The sequence below is a fragment of the Balaenoptera borealis genome (assembly GCF_965194805.1).
Source record: "Balaenoptera borealis genome assembly, chromosome: 19".
Classification (NCBI taxonomy): Eukaryota; Metazoa; Chordata; class Mammalia; order Artiodactyla; family Balaenopteridae; genus Balaenoptera; species Balaenoptera borealis.
The window spans coordinates 30,292,445-30,311,962 of record NC_138878.1 but is presented as its reverse complement, the minus strand read 5'-3'; the positions used below and the strand labels follow the sequence as shown (position 1 = coordinate 30,311,962).

The 19,518-nt window shown below is 33.8% G+C and overlaps 1 protein-coding gene across 19 annotated transcripts in view; it reads left to right on the top strand.

The window, feature by feature from the left end:
• The window catches only part of CHD9 (chromodomain helicase DNA binding protein 9), a 244,413-nt gene that overhangs the window by 157,075 nt on the left and 67,820 nt on the right, over positions 1–19,518 (top strand). For all 19 annotated transcript variants that reach the window (XM_082366599.1, XM_082366596.1, XM_082366598.1 and 16 more), the window contains 9 exons: positions 224–345; positions 3,517–3,760; positions 7,652–7,828; positions 9,177–9,320; positions 9,417–9,672; positions 10,771–10,981; positions 12,636–12,831; positions 14,092–14,259; positions 14,940–15,119. In XM_082366599.1, coding sequence (XP_082222725.1) covers positions 224–345; positions 3,517–3,760; positions 7,652–7,828; positions 9,177–9,320; positions 9,417–9,672; positions 10,771–10,981; positions 12,636–12,831; positions 14,092–14,259; positions 14,940–15,119 — 1,698 coding nt within the window. The remainder of the gene's footprint in view (positions 1–223; positions 346–3,516; positions 3,761–7,651; positions 7,829–9,176; positions 9,321–9,416; positions 9,673–10,770; positions 10,982–12,635; positions 12,832–14,091; positions 14,260–14,939; positions 15,120–19,518) is intronic.

Below are 19,518 nucleotides of genomic sequence, written 5' to 3'. Positions count from 1 at the left end.
TCAGAGTTTCATAGAATGAGTTGGGACATATGCTGTCCTCTTCAGTTTTCTGGAAGAGTTCGTGTAGAACTTATTTGGTCTTCAGATGTTTGTAAAATTTTATCATAATGTCATATAATATTATTCTATGATTATTTTAAAAGCAATGCTTTTACCATGTATGAGATGTAGGGAAGATCAAAAAATCTAAAATACGTCATTCATTCTTTGTTTTTCCACAAAGGACCGTCCTCCTTCTAATATTTGGAAAAAAATAGATCAATCCAGGGATTATAAAAATGGCAATCAACTCAGGGAATATCAACTGGAAGGACTCAACTGGCTCTTATTCAACTGGTACAATAGGTATGTAGTATATATTAATAGAAAACAAATTTAATGTGTGGTTTTTTTATGTGTTCCAAAATACATTAAGTAAAATTGATACTGATGTTGCTACATTATTACTGTCACGAAGTCTCCATTATTGAAAATGAAGTTGTAGTTAGCTCAAGAAGATATGTACATTATAATTTAGGATTTTGACTACAGTTGCTTCCGTTTAATGTGTACCAATGAGAATAGAAGAAAGTTGATATGTTAATTCATAATTAAATTTGAAATACCTTCATTAATATCATCAAACATCAGCTATGTTACAGAATGTTTTTCAACTTAACACTACTGTCTGCCAATAGTTGAATGTAGTTAGTAAGGTGTCAGCAGTTCCATCTATAAGAATTACATAGGTCTGTAATGTACGTCTTCAAGGAAGCAGATTTCAGCAATTGATAAGGAATAGAATACTAAATATAAGAACGTAGTAATGAATTACCCCCATTTATTATTAATTTTCCAAGTTGTTCAAAATGCTTTTCGGAATATTAGCTCACCTTTTTTTTAGTGAGATGGAAAATTAATTGCAAAAGAAGTAAAAAATGGTATCTTGATTGAGAAAGAAGTCTGATAGTATATATAAAAGAGCAAATGAAGGTACTATTAATAATAATAGCACAAAATTTTATGACGTATTCAAAATCATTTTTCTGTGTTTTTACTTGTCACATGATTCTTCTGTTTCACTAAGTAATGGTGAGTCATGAAACTCAGTCAGATGGAGTTAGGAGGAACCTGTTATTCCACACAGTGCTCTTTCCCCTGGTTTATATTTTCTAAATGTTAATCATTTTTCCCAAGAGAATCTTCCTGCTAAAATAGTTAACAAAATTTTATTTTAATTGTCTTCTCTTATCAATATCCTTTCCCAGTTACTTGTTTTAAACTTGCACCACTTTCCTCAAGCACTTTATCACAACCCTATCCCCTTCACTCTCTATATATGACTGCTTCATAGAGAAGCCTAGGGCCAGTAGGTGAATTCATTCAGATTCTTGCCTGCCCTCACACCCAAGCCTGCAAATGTATCTCCATCCTTAGCCATTCTTACCTCTGTCCTCATATCAGAAGTTAAAAGGTGCCTCCCCAGAACCAAGACTAATGCTACCACCTCAGCTCTTGACAGGCATCTCATCCAATCTTTTCAGAACCTCACTTCAATCACTTATTATCCTTCTCTGTTATATCTTCAAACTATCTCTTAAGACTGGTGCCATCCCTTCAGTCTGTGAACAAATTTGGGTTTAACTTATATATAAAAGTAAGGAAAGGAAAGGGTAAACCTTCTCTTGGCTCTATTTTTCCTTCTAGCTACATTGATCCCTCTTTGTAACTTCCTAGGCAAAGGTCTAGGAAGTGTAGCCTGCATGAACTCTTCCCATTTTCTCATCTCCAATTCTCCTTAAACCTGTCGTTTGACTTTTGATTCTGTATCATCTCTGAAACTCTTAATTTTCCAATCCAGAAGGTATTTTTTAGCCCTAATTTGCTGTCTCTGCTGTGTTACATAGGAGTTTCTAGTCCTTCCTTTTTTTAACCTTTCCCCTATTCTCGCTCCCAACAGCTTCCACAGTGTGACTCTCCTAGCTCTTCAGTACCTCTGTAACTATTCCTTCCAATAGTCTTTGCTGGTTCTTCTTCCTTGCTTACCCTTTCAGTGTTGTTGGTTTTTTTCTTTCCCAAGGTTCTGTTTTTTACTTTCTTCTCATATTACATGTTTGTTCTCCCTAAGCCAAACTCTACTCCCCCATGTCTTCACTTATCAATAACATCTCTAACTAAGGCCTTGAACTCCAAGCCCATATTTGTTTACTTCTGGCTACCTTAATGTCTATCTCAATGAGTCTTTAAACCCAGCATATTCAAACTTAACCTTATTATTTCCTGTTTCTTCCATATCAAACTTATTCTTCAAATATTTTACATCTTGGTTAATAATAACACAACTTATTTAGTCACCCAAACTGAAATCTGACTGTCATCCTACACTCCATATATCTGATTGGTCACTAAGTCCAAATCATTCTAACATGTAATTAACTTTGTGATCAGTTTTCTCCTCTTGATCCCTCCTACCTTAGTCCAAATATCCACCCATTCTTTCCTGCATTATTGCGGTACTCTCCCAATTACTGTCCAAATTTCAAGTCACTTCACCTTCTAATATTCACAGTGGCACCAGAGTAAACTTCAAGTACAAACCTAATCTCATCAGGTTTCTTTAAAAATGTTCACTGACTCTCATTCATAATATTGTAGAATGATTTCTAACCTTTATTTGTGACCCCTGCTTATCTTAGTAAGATCCCTTCCCTTTACCATTCTCTCAAAACCATATTAAATAACTTGTGGCCTCCCAGTTGATCATGTTCTTTACACTTACGCTCCTTTGCTCTGCCCTCTGGCAAAATGCTCCTCATTACTGTCCTCCTCTCTGAAGGCAGTCTTATCTTCTCTCATCTCTTCTAGCCAGGGTTAGATGCTTACTGCTCTGAGGTTCCATAATAAACACTGATAATTCTTAACTGGCCATATATCATAATCATCTGTGCAACTTATTTTAAAAATTACAGTTGCTTTTATCCTACTCCATGCACATTGAATCAGAATGTAAAGGAGAAGGCCATGGTTATCTATTTCTTAGGCTGTTCCAGTGTATAGCCAGAGTCGAAAACCAGTTCTTTGTGCTGTGATAGCACATTGCGTGACTATTTATTTATTTATTCATATGTCTGCTTTTCTAATAGATACAAGCCCCTGGAAGGCAGAGAACGTGTTCTATTTCTTTTGTATCCCATCTTCTCATACTATCCGTGAGATACAGAAAGCATTTAATAAATGTTTCCTGAATAAATAACATATTTAGTTTACCTTGCTCTTGCCATTTCGTTCTTTTAAAAAATCAGGTATCTAACAGGTGGTATCTTTATTTTGGAGCTACAAAAATCTGTAGTTGTCCCTTTGCAATATTATAATAAAATTATAATCTTTAGCCAAATCTGCACTTCAGCAACTTCTACGTTTTAAATACAAGTATTTTAACTTGATCACTGGTTATTTTTTTTAATATTTATCTTTTAAAACATTGTAGTATACAGAAAACCCCAAAATCTACATGGGTAATATATTTGTTTATTTCAGACGAAACTGCATTTTAGCAGATGAAATGGGTCTTGGCAAAACCATTCAATCAATTACATTCCTCTACGAAATCCTTCTGACTGGTATAAGAGGACCTTTCCTGATTATTGCTCCACTTTCTACTATTGCAAACTGGGAGAGAGAATTTCGTACGTGGACTGATATTAATGTTGTGGTTTATCATGGGAGCCTGATTAGCAGACAAATGATACAGCAATATGAGATGTACTTCAGGGACTCACAGGTGTGTTATTGGTGATTTTTTTTGTTGTTTGAAAGGTCAGGTTTGCAAAAGATAAGCATTACATATTAATTACTTTCAAATTTATGATAGATTTTAATTGCCTACTTAAATCTTAATCTGATCTCTTTATTCATCATGTTTATTTTACAATAAATTTTAGTAGCTGAAGAGAAAAATGACAGAAGTAGCCAAGTTCACGCTCTAGTTCACTGGAAGGAAGTATGCTGATTTATACAAATGTACAAATTTGATTGTATACTTAATTTTTCAACTAGAATAATTGTTTTACTAATTGTTTTCAACTACACATTAAATTTATTTTAAAAATAATGTGTCTCTTTGATCATCCTCCAGTTTTTTCCCTCCATTTTAAAATTTACATCTTCAGTGACCACCATGGGTTTGAATGCCCTTTGAGGTGAAACCATAGGTTCTCTTGTGTGTTCAATGAATTTTGATTTTAGACAGTTTTTTAAAATTTGGTTTGTTTTGTATATGGGTACAAGCATATGTCTGTATCTTTCTCCCCTTTAGATTGGTTATTTCATTACTCTATTGCTTTGATGGTTTTCTTCCCTATATCCTAGGGGCACATTTTCCATTTTACTTTGGCCACTTACTCTTTAGGAAGGAATACCTATTTTTCTGCTAAATACACAGATCATAAAATTGAGATGACATTATAAGAAAGAATTCCCTAGCAGAAGGTTAAGACTAGAAAACATGAAGTTCCGAGTTGCAGTTTTGAGTGGTAGTTTGACTCTTCTTAGGTAAACCTTTTATTAAGAAATAAGAAACAAAATTAATTAGAACAACTCACACAAAATTGTACTTTTTCATTGGAAAAGGTTATGGCACTCTGCCTCAATATAGCACCTTAATATTTTATTTTCTTGCACTGATTCTTCTGTTTTATAAGGACCATTATAACATATGGCCAGGTCATGGGATGTGATATAGGTTAAGGTAAGGTAAAGTGCATAGCCTTCTACTTTTGCCTCCCAATTACAACTGATTTTCTACTTATTTGAGGCTGAATATCAATAAAATTGATTGATTTTTTCCTTTAACCTCCTTTCCCTTCTACTTCTATGGTTGAAATAATTAGATTTCTATGAAATTAAGTATGTCTGCAATCAGTTGTACTGAAAATTATTACCCTTGCACCTTTGGAGCCTATGACATCTTAGTTAAGTTATAGTTTCATTTCCTTCCATAGTGTTTTATTATTCTTAATTGTACATTTATAGAATTTTAGAGCTCTATGATATCATTAAAATCATTTAGTTTGATCTCATTTTTTAAAGGTACATTAAAATATTGGAAGCTTAAAGATTTTTAACAAGGTTACAGTTTTAATATATGTCTTGTATGAGTTTGGTATAAATGTGATAGCCAGAAGCTGAAAGATTCTTGATGTGTTGTAAACTGAATAGTATATTAAATTATATTTTTATGGTAAATGTTATACATTCTAGAAGAATATTATGTGAAGGGTTTAAAATTTCAAGAGATAAAGATGTCTTGTAATGAGCTAAATAGCTCTATACTTCAAATATAGAAATAATTTTCAGAGTTAATTCTTTCAAATATATTTTAATATAAATTAAATGAACATTTAACTTCTGCTTTTTCCAAGTTATTAATAAATAAGCTTGAAATCACATAAGTAGTGAAATTATGTTGTAATTTTCTCAATTGCCTTGGAAAAAGTAACAGAGATACTAACACTAATATCCACGGGAATTTATTGAGTATTTACCATGTGCCAGGCATTGTGCTAAACAGTTTGCATGTAGTATTTCACTTAATCTTTGTAATATCAAAGATTAATTTATCACCTTGTAAATAGGTGATAATATCATCCTCATTTACAAATGAGGAAACCAAGGTAAAAAGAAGTGATGTAGTTTCCCCTAAAATCACAGAGCATAACTGGGATTAATAAACCCAAGTCAATTAGACTCAAGAGCCCCTGTTCTTAAACACTGCAATATTACTCTTAACTGAATGCATCATATCCCAGGTTTTTAGAGCTGTGTAAATACCATAGACTTATACTTTATAACTATCAATATTTTAATAATATTCTACTGGAGCTGTTGTTCAGCTTAATGGCCAGCATATGCAATCAATATGAATTATTCTAAAATTAGTGTAATTAAGTTGATAGGAATTAAAATCTAAACCAGATCGCATGATCCTTCTTAACCATTCATTTCTCCTAATCCCTAATAGTTTATAATTTTCAGTTGCATTTAAACATTCTCTTCACTTGGATTCCAGTACTTTATACTGTCCTATGTCACCACCTATTCCTTCTGAAGCCCTCTTTAACCAATTCCTTCTTGTCTTCCCATATCTAATCTTGGGGGTGACCCAGGGCTCAGTTTTCAGACTTTTTATATCCATACTCATTCCATCAGAGATTTCATTCAGTCACACAACTTAATTACTGTCTGTACTGCTGGAAACTCCTAAATCTATATCACCAACTCTGACCTCTTTCCTAAATTCCAGATTCATATGCAAATGCCTACTCAATTACTCCACTTGAATATCTAATGGACATCTCAAACATAACATGTCCAAAACCAGAATCCTGCATTTCCTCATTGTAGTAAATGGCAACACCAACTTCTAGTTGAGCGAAAAAGTTTAGTCAAACTTGAATCCTCTCTTTATCTCACTCCACTCCTATCCATTAGTAAATCCTGTTGGTTCTACCTTCCAATTAAATCCGGAACTGAGAACTTCTCATGACCTCCATTGAAGATCTCTTGCTTGGATTACTACAGCAGCCTCTTAACTGGTTTCTATGATCCTGTCCTTGGCCTTTGTCAGACTGTTTTTACCAGAACAGCCAAGGGATTCTTTTTAAATATATGTCAAATCATGACACTTCTTGTCTCAAAACCCTCCTATAGCTTCTTGCTCACAGTAAGAGCCAGAGTCCTTACCACAGCTTTTAAGGCCGTATATAGCCTCATCCCCTCCATTCTCACTGGATTTCAATCACTCTGGGTTTCTTGCTATTATTTGAATACTGCCAAAGATACTCCCACATTACAGCGTTCACACTCTCTATTTCTACCAAGAATTCTTTCTCGTACAGATCTCTAGATACTAACATGGCTTCCTCCCTCATCTTCAGGACTTTGCTCAAATGTCACTTAATGATGGCCTCCCAGCCACTCTAAATAAAATGGGAATGGTCACCTCCAACCCCATACTTCCTACTCCCCATCCCTCTTTTATTTTAGTCTATGACTTCTATTACTTTCTTAGTTTTTTTTTTTTTTTTTTAATTTTTGGTGGGTTTTTTGGTTTGTTTTTCTTAATGGCTATGTCCTATATTTGAGTCATCGGAATGTAAGTTCCACTTGGATAATTATTTTTGTCTGTCTTGTTTACTACTATATTTCCAACAACTAGAACAGAGACACTCAATAAATACTTGCTGAATAAATGACATGAGTGGCCAATTTTTGTATTAACTACTTATCTACCATTATATGTGTGGAGTCATGGGTATAAGTAACACTCATTAATACTGAAATTTCATTGGCTAGATTTTATAATAACCATTTCTTTTTTGACTTAACATTGTTATTACAACTCTTAAAAATTATAAAATGTTTTATCAAGGAATACTTATTTGGATATAATTATTAATTGTATAATTTTTAACAACATTCTTGAAGACAGCAATCTGAAACAGTTTTAATGCTAAAGTTCCTCATTTTAAGGGGGTGTCTGCATACATAAAAATTTCAGTGGAAAATGTTTTATAGCAGATGTCATTAAATGATTTTTATGCTGCTTGACAGGAATTAAAAATTATGATCAAGACATTCTAGCAAATTATTGTATTTGGTAATAAATTTCTAGGGGCGAATCATTCGAGGAGCTTACAGATTCCAAGCCATCATCACCACTTTTGAAATGATTCTTGGAGGCTGTGGAGAGCTTAATGCAATTGAATGGCGATGTGTGATTATTGATGAAGCACATAGGTTAAAAAATAAAAATTGTAAACTTCTAGAAGGTCTGAAACTCATGAATCTGGTAAGTAACTTAATGTCATTTTTATGACTGACTTCTGTTTCTTAGCTACATAGTAAAAAGAGCTAATGCCAAAAACTTATTCCTTTTTTTATTTTAAAATACAGATTTCTGATTTCTATCTGTGATAATTAAGATTATTTTGCTTTAATTAATTAGTAAGGGGGAAAGAATCTCATCTGTTTTCTAAGACTTAAATTGTTTAGTTCTTTCCTCCAAAAAGCTTTAGTAATTAACTGCTGGAATTAGAGAGAGAGAAACCTCTGTAGAGTGTCCTATTGAAAGAAATAAAACTACAAGTTTTAAGGCATAAATTCCTCGATAAAAAGCCCTTTCACCAAAGTTATATTATGCAGATCATTTATGATAGAGGGATAAAGTTTCTACGCAATTCTACATACTTAGCATATATTTATTATAATGGATTTTTGAAAGTCATTAGTGTGTTTGCTTTAAAATCAAAGTATTTTGTGTTTTTTAACATTTTGATTTAATTGACATCACATAATTAGTACATGAGCACTTGAACAAATGACCCAAAGATATAGAACTACATACAGTAAAACACTAAAGTGCTCCTTCTTACTCTTCATCCACGCCCACCCCTTCTCTTCCCCTCCTTACTCCAATATTTGCAGATTGGTATATATCAGTCTAGACTGTTTCCTAACGTTAAATACTTATGCAGACATACAGATGCATATACAAATATTTAGGTTAGGAGTTTAGAGGTATTGTCAAGTCAAATTTCAAATACTTTGTACTATTATCATTAAAAATATTTTATTTTTATTTCCTTTTGTTACTATTTTGTTTAATTTGTAATGCAATTCTAGTTTGGAAGTATATTCCAATCAGCCGTTCACATTGTTGGTTTGTAGTTTTAATGATTTAAGAATTTGTTCTTGTGTAAAAAGTCAAGTGATGATCTGCCAAATTATAAAGAATGAGCACTGTTCTGTATACAAATTACCATTGAGTAATGGTTGCATAACCCCCAAAATGCCCTCTTTGTTCTTTAAAATGTCTGTTTCCTTGAAAAAAACCTAAAATATGCTTCTTAATTATTTAGAATTTTTCTTTTAAAAGCAATAGGTAAGAATAGCAGACAAAGTAAACTATTATGAGAATGATATAGAGTTTTTAAAAAGTGATTGAGAAAGTAAATTAATGATGTATGGGTAGAGATGTATTGGGTTGACTCTTGAAAATTATGGTGAGAAAAATATTTGCTTTTCAAACACTGAAACATTTGATAACCTATGTCAGCTTTCATATAATTTTAGTACTATGGTGTTTGACATGAACACTATAGTACATGTTATTGACATGTTATTCTTGCTTTATATAGGAGCACAAGGTGCTTTTGACTGGCACACCTCTCCAAAATACAGTTGAAGAACTATTCAGTCTTCTTCACTTTCTGGAACCCTTAAGGTTTCCTTCTGAATCAACGTTCATGCAAGAATTTGGGGATCTGAAAACAGAGGAACAGGTATCCTGTTGGTCTTTGTAAATAAGCACATCAAATCTCTTCTCATTGTAATTATGTATATGTATGCTACATATATTTTCATCATTTTTTATGCAGGTGCAGAAACTTCAGGCTATCTTGAAACCAATGATGTTGAGACGATTGAAAGAAGACGTGGAAAAGAAGTTGGCACCTAAGGAAGAAACCATCATTGAAGTGGAACTTACTAACATTCAGAAGAAATACTACCGGGCTATTCTGGAGAAGAACTTTTCGTTTTTATCCAAAGGAGCAGGACAGACTAATGTACCAAACTTGGTCAATACCATGATGGAGCTCAGGAAGTGCTGTAATCACCCATATCTTATCAAAGGTAGCTTAAAAGGATTGCAAACAAATCCTCTTCTTTCAACAAATACTCATGAAAAAATAACACACCACCACTACAGCTGTAGTGGCTGTTATAAGGAGAGGCAGTGATCCTATAACTCTCCACCCTGGTGTTCTGAGGGATTACAAGTGTTCCAGAGTCAGGGGCAGTGTGAGCTACTTCATTACAGTGTCTCATGTTAGCATCACCAGATTACAAAAGCAGGAGTTGTGTTCAGTCTAGAGTGGACTGTAATTCCTCCTCCAGTTTAATCCTCCTTATGGACAAAGACAGCAAAGCCTGTCTTTGAACCTCCGAATTTACATTTTTTTTCCTGGTTTCTGTTCAGTCTGGATACCCTAGTTATTGTCTCTCAATTTTTATGTTCTAGTAACATTACTTTTTAAGATCTTGTCAGCCTCTCTACTAACGGTCTCTCTGTACAACATTTGGGTATTTTCACTTATTCCTGGGAATATACTCTTAACTTTATCCAAGACAAGCCATTTCTTAGACCAGTAACTAACTCCCTTGCAATCCTGGTACTCTTCTGGCTAGACAGGCTGAAGGAAAGCAGAGAGCCTCTAATGCTAATCCAGACTCTGGAAGAAGTATGGTCAAAGACCTGTAACTTGACTTCCCTTTTAATTTTTCTTGTTTGTTTGTTTTGATGGCAAGCAAGATGCCCATCCAGATTAAGTATAATCACCTTTCAGTCCTGATCACTGTTATATTGGTGTTTAAATACTAGATGTTTATCTAAAAATGTGTTTACTCACCTAAGTTAGAACCACATTTTCATTAATACTTTTCCTAATAGCATTCATTAAACATTTAGCAAACATAAAATTTATATAAGACATTATGCCCAGTGTCTTGGGAGATTAAAAAATGCTTAAGACACTGTCCATATCCTCAATTACAGGCTGGTGTTGGTGGGGATTTAGCCACAAACATAAATAATTCTAATAAAAGCAGTGTACCTACCATTAGAAAATTTTAATGTTACAGAAGCACAGAGGAGCACTATTTTAAAAAGAAAGTAGTTGGGAGTCATCTGCATTTGTGCACTGATGCTATCTTCTTATATTTCTTTGACAGGTGCTGAGGAGAAAATACTTGGAGAATTTAGAGATACATATAATCCAGCTGCTTCTGATTTTCATCTTCAAGCAATGATCCAGTCTGCTGGTAAATTGGTCCTTATTGATAAATTGCTTCCTAAAATGAAAGCAGGAGGTCATAAAGTGCTCATCTTCTCTCAGATGGTACGCTGCCTTGATATCCTGGAGGACTATCTTATACATAAAAGGTAAGGCATATAATTCACCACTGAACTATACTATAAATTAGGCTAAGTATATGTTGTTAAGTTTTTTGCAGCACTGTACTGTAACCCAACTTTATTCACATCTTCCTCTTTATCTAGGTAAGAATCCATTTAAATCTCTGCATAAAGATTGTTTAAGATTACGTGTCAGGTGTTTTCCTAACCTATATATGTTGCAATAGTAGACAGGGCTAAGGAGACTGATTAAGAAAATTTTGCAAATTGACAGGTTGTTGACCTACAAATGGGTTTACTAGTGTACATTTTATTTGATTTGTTAACCTTGTAGCAACATTTTAAATGGATTTATAACTATCTTCAAAATTAAAATGATTCAAGATCCTTTTCAGATCTTTTTCATTGTTAAAATTAGAACCTGAACTTGCTGCACTTTGACTTACTGTACACTATATAATACTTGCTCATGTTTTAATTTTTTCTGATGTGTTTAATGTAGGTGTTTTGTTTTGTTTTGGTTTTTTGGTGTGTGACAGTAAGATAGTCTTAAATAATGTCTAATCGGTATTTGGATAAATAGGATATTTATCATGGGATATTTATCAGGGCACTTTGTGGGCCAATTAGAAATCAACACATTAATACAAAAGAGAATCTGGAGATTCAGCTGTAATTGTTTACTATATTTTGATCCTTATTAATAAGTAAAGATCTGCCTATACTACTTAATATTATCAGGGATTTTGTAGTTCATTTTCATTTTTCATTTTGTTTTTAGTTCCACTTTTAGTGTCAGTGTTCCTTTCATTTAGTCTTATTCCAAAATGTGTATTATTCTCAGTTTTATACCACGTAAGTAGAAGGAGATTAAATTGCAGTATTCCTAAAATAGCCATTCTTGCATTTTCTTGACGTCTTTACACGAAGAACTTTGTAAGCTAAAGATAAATTTGACTTATGATGAATTTCATGGAAAACCTCAGATTTCTTTAATGTCAAAAGTAACATTATTAGAAGTCACACCCCCGTTTCACAGGTACTAGAGATAACAGTGGAGCTGCTGCTGAGACTAGTAAACTATAGGTGGAAAGAAGTGTCTTGAACCAGAAGAGGTGTGGCAAGTGTCATGTGTATTCCTCTTCTAGTTCCTAAATTTTTATGTATTTTATTTTTATTGATGTTAAATGAGGAAGGATACAAGAAGATAAAATTCAATTGCTGGGCAGTGATGACTATAAATTATTAGCATTATAGTTTGCCCTTAATAAATTATAGTTTACAAGCAAGTATATCAGTTGAGAGAATAGCATGATTGAGGTAGAGAGAAATGTTTTTAAGCTTCTTATATTGAGTTTTATGAAAGTCTTTGCTTCTTGCCAAAAAAAAAAAAAAAGCCGTTTGTTACAATGAGATCAGTAAAGTATATTAATTGTAAAGGTATTTTACCTATAAATCCAGCAATGCAGAGATTTTGTAACTTTGTGTTACTTTGTGTTTCCTACTTAGCACCAACACTGAGAAGAATAAAACCATAGAAACTAGTTGGGGTAATATCACTTCTTAATTTTGTAGTAAACATAATGTTGCAGGAAAACAGATATGTGTCTGTCACATTTGATAGAATGCCTTCATTTTCATTATACTCATCTATCTAAATTTATTGCATTTCATTTGATAGATATTTATATGAGCGAATTGATGGAAGAGTCAGGGGGAATCTTCGACAAGCTGCTATAGATCGATTTAGTAAACCTGATTCAGATCGATTTGTCTTTCTTCTGTGTACCCGAGCTGGTGGGTTGGGCATCAACTTAACTGCAGCTGATACATGTATAATTTTTGATTCTGATTGGAATCCTCAAAACGACCTTCAGGTAAACAAATTCCTTGGCTAAGAGAATTTTTGTTTAAATTCCCATAGCTATCTTTGATAATCCACCTGTTTTATTTTTATATGGACAAACTAACATGTATGTTTCCCTAAGAAATATCTATGCCAAATAAAATAGGTGAAATTATTTTTATTTTAATTTAATGACAATAAAATAAAAAATACTTATTTAGGTTACGTATCATACTTCTAGAAAAGGTTTACCTACTCAAGTACAGTATTGTTCAAAGTATATCATGTAGATTTGAGAAAGGTCTACACTTTAAGAATAACTTATATTACTTCCTTAAAAATAAGTACTTGCTTATCCTGATATCCTCTTCTTAATCATTACATAATATAATATGCATGGAATTGAGACATAATTGCCTTTTTATGAAATACTGTAGAAAATTAATGTATACATATAAATTAAGACTGTACTTGAACTTCGTTGGAACATAGGAATATTAATTAGTGAGTAGAGTGAGTCAGTGTTTACAGAAAATGTGTATCTAGGAAGGATATGAGAAGAGAACAAAGTATTGGAGAAATTCTTCTTTTATTGTTCATGATAGTCTCAGTAGTACTGTAATTGATATTATTCTTGAGAATATACCTGGCTTAATAAAAGATAATGTTTTAACCTCTCATGTTTATAATCTGGTTCAAAATTTATCAGACAAGTTTTAAGTTTAGGAACCCGAGATAAAATGCGAAGCTCTTATGTAATCTCTGATGTCTCGTACTTCCAACATGTCTGCATATTAGATAATTAGTTCTTTCTTTGTTTAAATAAAATTTAGGCCTCCAGAGCTGTTCACCTTAGGTGTTTACTCCCCTCAGAATTACCCAGCTTAAGTAAAATATATTGAAAAGATTGTTGATAATGTAGTAGAAAAAAAAGTAGAAATTTAGCATTAGATTTTAAGTTTAAAGCCAGAGGCTAAAAAAAGTCTGTTCACAGAGTTTATGTTCCTGTCTAGAATTATGCTGATGACACCCTCTTTAAAAAACAGTATTTCTTCATGGATTTATAGTCTCTGAAATATGTTTAAATTTTAATTTATTGCTGATTGTGGAATCATGTCTCATTTTAGTAAGTTCTACCTTCATTTCCAGAGAAAGGTTATATGCAATTCAGTAGCAAGAGTGTATAAAAATTCTTGCACATACTTTTATATTCCATCAAGATGGTTTAATGCGTAATGCCTTTGTGCTATTTTATAAATTAATTTAATCTATAACTTCTCATTTTTTATAGGCCCAAGCTCGTTGCCACAGAATCGGTCAGAATAAGGCAGTTAAAGTCTACCGACTAGTAACTCGTAACTCATATGAAAGAGAGATGTTTGACCGAGCCAGTCTGAAACTGGGTCTAGATAAGGCTGTATTACAGAGCATGAGTGGAAGAGAAAGTAATGTTGGTGGTGTACGTATATTTTCTTCTTCACCTGGAGTTTTCCTGTTTTTGTTTACATTTAGTTTAAACGTCAGATAGCATATTATTTAATTTTGATCCATACTAAACAGTAGATAGATACCTTTATGTAAGGAGGAATGTCAGAATAGTTAGTACTTTTGGAACCTGTTCTGTCTATATAGCGTCAATGCTTGTGAATTCTAAGAATGTGTTTTCAAGTAGAAATTCTTCCTTTTAGGACATTTGTATCATGGCACAGCAAAGTAGAATTTGTGTTTTTCTGCATTTTTTCTATTAACATTTTTCAAGTTGTTTTTTCAGGGCCAAACTATTAGCGTTGGCTTTCTCTTGCTTATAAATGATGTTTTTGGCATTTTTCCCCCTCAAAAATCTTATTTATATCTTGTGCTTATAACACCTCTAGAATCCTAGTACTAAAAAGAACCTTGAGAGGTTACCTGCCCCAGAGGTTTTGTTTTAACTGGAGTTATTTTAGGCAAATGGCAAATCTTACTTTAAAGATAGTAAAGAGTCAACAACCTCAATATGTTCTTTTAGAGAATTCTCTCAGGTACATCCCAAGCCCCAAATGCAATTTAAACATGACTTCTGTGTTCTTTAACATTCTTTAGGATACTTTCTCATTTTATGAACTTGAAAAAACTATTACCAAAATTTTGTCACTTTAGATTCAACAGCTTTCCAAAAAGGAAATAGAAGATCTGCTTCGAAGAGGTGCTTATGGTGCCATTATGGAAGAAGAAGATGAAGGCTCTAAATTCTGTGAAGAAGATATTGATCAGATTTTACTACGTCGTACAAAAACCATTACAATTGAATCAGAAGGACGTGGGTCAACATTTGCCAAGGTAACAGTGAATGATATTTTATAAAAAAAATAAAACAAACCTGTAATGTTCTCTCGTAAAAAAATTTAACTGTCTCTTACTCTACTAATTATTTGAGGAGCATCTACTTAATGTTTAAATAAACTGAATTACTCAAAAGAAGTAGGTAGTATATTCTTTTCCTTCATTTATTTCTGATCTCTCACATCAAATTTCACAGGTACTCTTCTGATGCTAGTGAAATGGAGTAGGAGTAATAACTAGAAATGGTTCTAAGTATTAATCAGAGTAGAACATTTGAAGTCAAATTTAGAAATCAAAGAACATATATGCCAGACTTCCCTGGTGGTGCAGTGGTTAAGAATCTGCCTACCAATGCAAGGGACACGGGTTTGAGCCCTGGCCCGGGAAGATCCCACATGCCGCGGAGGAACTAAGCCCATGTGCCAGAACTACTGAGTCTGAGCTCTAGAGCCCGCAAGCCACAACTACTGAGCCCACGTGCCACAACTACTGAAGTCCGCGTGCCTAAAGCCCATGCTCCACAACAAGAGAAGCCACAGCAATGAAAAGCCCGCGCACCACAACAAAGAGTAGCCCCCGCTCACTGCAACTAGAGAAAGCCCGGGCACAGCAACGAAGACCTAACACAGCCAAAAATAAATAAATAAATAGATAGATAGATAGATAGATAGATAGATAGATAGATAGATAGATAGAACGTATATGCCAAAGTCAGAGCAAAATATAAGTATTATAGCGTAGGAGGTTAAATCATCTTATATTAACTTACATTAAAGTACTTCAAGGAGAGAAAGGATTTCTAGTTTAATTTTAAATATCTAAATCAAGTTTGGGGAGGATAAAATGAAATTTGTGTCTTGAAAAGAAATATTAATAACTGTATCACCCCTATTTGGGGAAAACATTTTAAAGGTTTACTAACTGCCTGTATGTTCTTCCCCCCAACCCCCAATAGAGACATAGTAAACCTATATCTTGCATTCATCTGAAGATTTTTTTATTGCAGTATTCTGTCCCACCTGCACTGATTCATACAGGTTTTCTCCTTTCCACTTTACTTCCTTTCTACATTTTCTTCATTCATCCCCTCTCCACTTCCAACCCAGAAGTCTTTCTTCATCTTTATGGAGAGCACTGTAGTATATAGCAGGTAGTCCAGGTGCTACACCAAAAGTAATGATACCAATCTTCATCTGAAAATTTTTTCTTGCATTCATTCAGGAAATTAATGTAATCTTGTGTTAGGTACTTTACTAAGTGTTGGGAACACTAAAATGAAAGGATTCTAGTTGCTGAAAAAAGTAAAGAAGAAGGTGTTAATTCTGCGTAAAATGGGAGAACAGCAGATCAAGAAAGCCTTTTCAGAGAAGATAACATTTGAGCTGAGTCTTGAAGGAAGTTTGAATTTCGTTGTGTTACAAAAAGAGAAAGCCACATAAATGAATTATATGTTACTAACGTACAAGGAAGATTTCAAGAACTATGGCATAGGCATGTATGGATGCACAGTGTAAATTAAATGGAGATGAATATGAAGGTTAGGGAGGTTGGACCCAAATTGTGAAGGGCTCAAAAAAATTCCATTGTGAGGAATTTGAACTTGATCCTGAGGCAGTTAAAAAGCTTTGAAATCCCTTCAAGCAGAAATTGGGCATAATGTGTTCTGATTTAGAAATTTAACTCTGGCAGCAGTGTAGAGAATGAGATTGAAATCAGAAAGACTAGAGGCATAGAGACCAGATAAGAGGCTTCTATAGGCTGTGGCGATGGGCAAACCAGGGCACTGGAGACCGACTTGAATTAACAGGAATTGATGACCAGTTAGAAATTTGTGGAAGGAGGAGTCAAAAATAACTTGAAGATAGATTTCTGGCCCAAGTAGCTAGGAGGGTCATGGTGTCATTAAGTAAGATAGAGAATGCAGAAGAAGGAAGTATATATGGAGAAAATAAACTATTGGAGCTGTTATATTTGTAGCATTTACAGGGCATCCAAGTGGAAATGTCCAGGAGAGTTGGCTAGATACAGATTTGGGAGTTAATAAAGAAAAAAGCAGAAGAAAGTAGTATTGTGGAAACAAAAGGAATACTGCAGAAGTAAAGTATAAGGTTGAGAACTAAAACTAGGCACGATTGGGTAGATACACCCAGGCTCTATCTTCTTTCCTGAGAAATCTTGTTTCCTTTGGATTCCTTGGTCTTACTCAAGTTGTCAACACACTATGTACAGATACTTTTCCCCTCATGCCTGAAATTATCTGAAATTTAATTTAACCAAAAGGTATTAGTCACAGAAATCACCTTTGTTGATTAGGCCAAGTATAGGGATATTCTCCTTAAAGTTTTTTTTGTTTTTTTTTTTTTTTTTAATTAAGGCATATCCTCATTTACAATGTTAATGATAATAATCATGGAAAGTCAGAACTTCAGGTTTTGAATTCTGATTCATAAGCTTATTTACCTTGGACAGTTAACTTAACCTTTATGAGTCTTTCTTGTCCTGAAAGAGGAGAGCATAATAATCATGCTTGACCTTTCCTACTTTACTATAAAGTGCTACGTGAGTATTATTTTACTCAGGTATGCTCTAATCATAATCAGCTATACTCTAAGAATGTGAAATACTTAAGCACTTAACTATCTATTTTAAACCCTCAAACCAGGGAGTAATTGTTGCATTTGAAAAGGGAGCTTACTGAAAAGGTACCGCAATAGCTGAAGAGGTACCACATAAACCTGTACTTGTATTATAATTTTTTCATTTCCATAATTGTGTGGGAATGCTACTACATGGTTGGCATTTGGCATATTAGTGGAATATGGCACTACTATATAGTGGCACCAAAGGAATAAAGTTGATACTATTTTTTGCTTTTCCTTGGAATGTCCAGAAACTTCAGCTGAGCAGTTATTTTCAGTGGTTTTGGTAAATGTAATTCCAATCCATGTTTCTATGTATTATCAAAGAGTTTTTGATAAGAAGCTACATTTATGGAGCAGGGTGCATAATAAGACTAATTAGAGTTAGTAAATATATCCATCGATTAACTCATTATTGGTAACCTCATTTACAAGTGGTTATATCACGTAAATCTTGTTTTGAGAGATTTTCGTAAGGGCAGTTAGGTGGATCCTAGAAACAGAAAAGTTTCTGGTCTGCTGTTAAATTTGGTGTAGAACAAAAGGCTTTGAGTTGCTTAATTTACAAAAAGAAAACAAAGCGGTCTAAATCAAGCTTCAGTTGGATTGCTTACTTATAAGGACCCTTCTTTGGCACCTAAGATCTTCTGCTACTTTCTCATATAGGAAGATAGACTTCACCATTTAAAACTTCCCTTGCAAATAATAAAGGAATTTAATGATTAAAGGAATACATGTTAAGAAAAATATTTTGAGGGAAACTGAGATATTAAGATTTAACAGTTGAAAGTAGGCAGTAAACCGGTACTTGATGGAATCTTCTACAACAGGCATTTCATTTCTGTAGGCATTAATCCATTGTTAGAAACCTTGAGAGGGACTTCCCTGGAGGTCCAGTGGTTAAGGCTCCTTGCTTCCACTGCAGGGGAAACTAGGATCCCGCATGCCGTGCAGTGCGACCCCCCCCAAAAAAAAACTTTGAGAATTTTATATGTCATCTTGAAAGTAGGTTATATGTCAGTTAACAAGAGCATCTGGAATTATTTACAAATATTAAAAATTTTTAAGATTGAAAAATAAATTTATCATTTTTCTTATAATGAATATATATATATATTTTTTAACATCTTTATTGGAGTATAATTGCTTTACAATGGTGTGTTCGTTTCTGCTTTATAACAAAGTGAATCAGTTATACATATACATATGTTCCCATATCTCTTCCCTCTTGCATCTCCCTGCCTCCCACCCTCCCTATCCCACCCCTCTAGGTGGTCACAAAGCACAGAGCTGATCTTCCTGTGCTATGCGGTTGCTTCCCACTAGCTATCTATTTTACGTTTGGTAGTGTTTATATGTCCATGCCACTCTCTCACTTTGTCACATCTTACCCTTCCCCCTCCCCATATCCTCGAGTCCATTCTCTAGTAGGTCTGTGTCTTTATTCCCGTCTTGCCACTAGGTTCTTCATGACCTTTTTTTTTTTTTTTCCCTTAGATTCCATATATATGTGTTAGCATACTGTATTTGTTTTTCTCTTTCTGACTTACTTCACTCTGTATGACAGACTCTATCTCCATCCACCTCACTACAAATAACTCCATTTCGTTTCTTTTTATGGCTGAGTAATATTCCATTTTATATATGTGCCACATCTTCTTTATCCATTCACCCGATAATGGACATTTAGGTTGCTTCCATGTCCTGGCTATTGTAAATAGAGCTGCAATGAACATTTTGGTTCATGACTCTTTTTG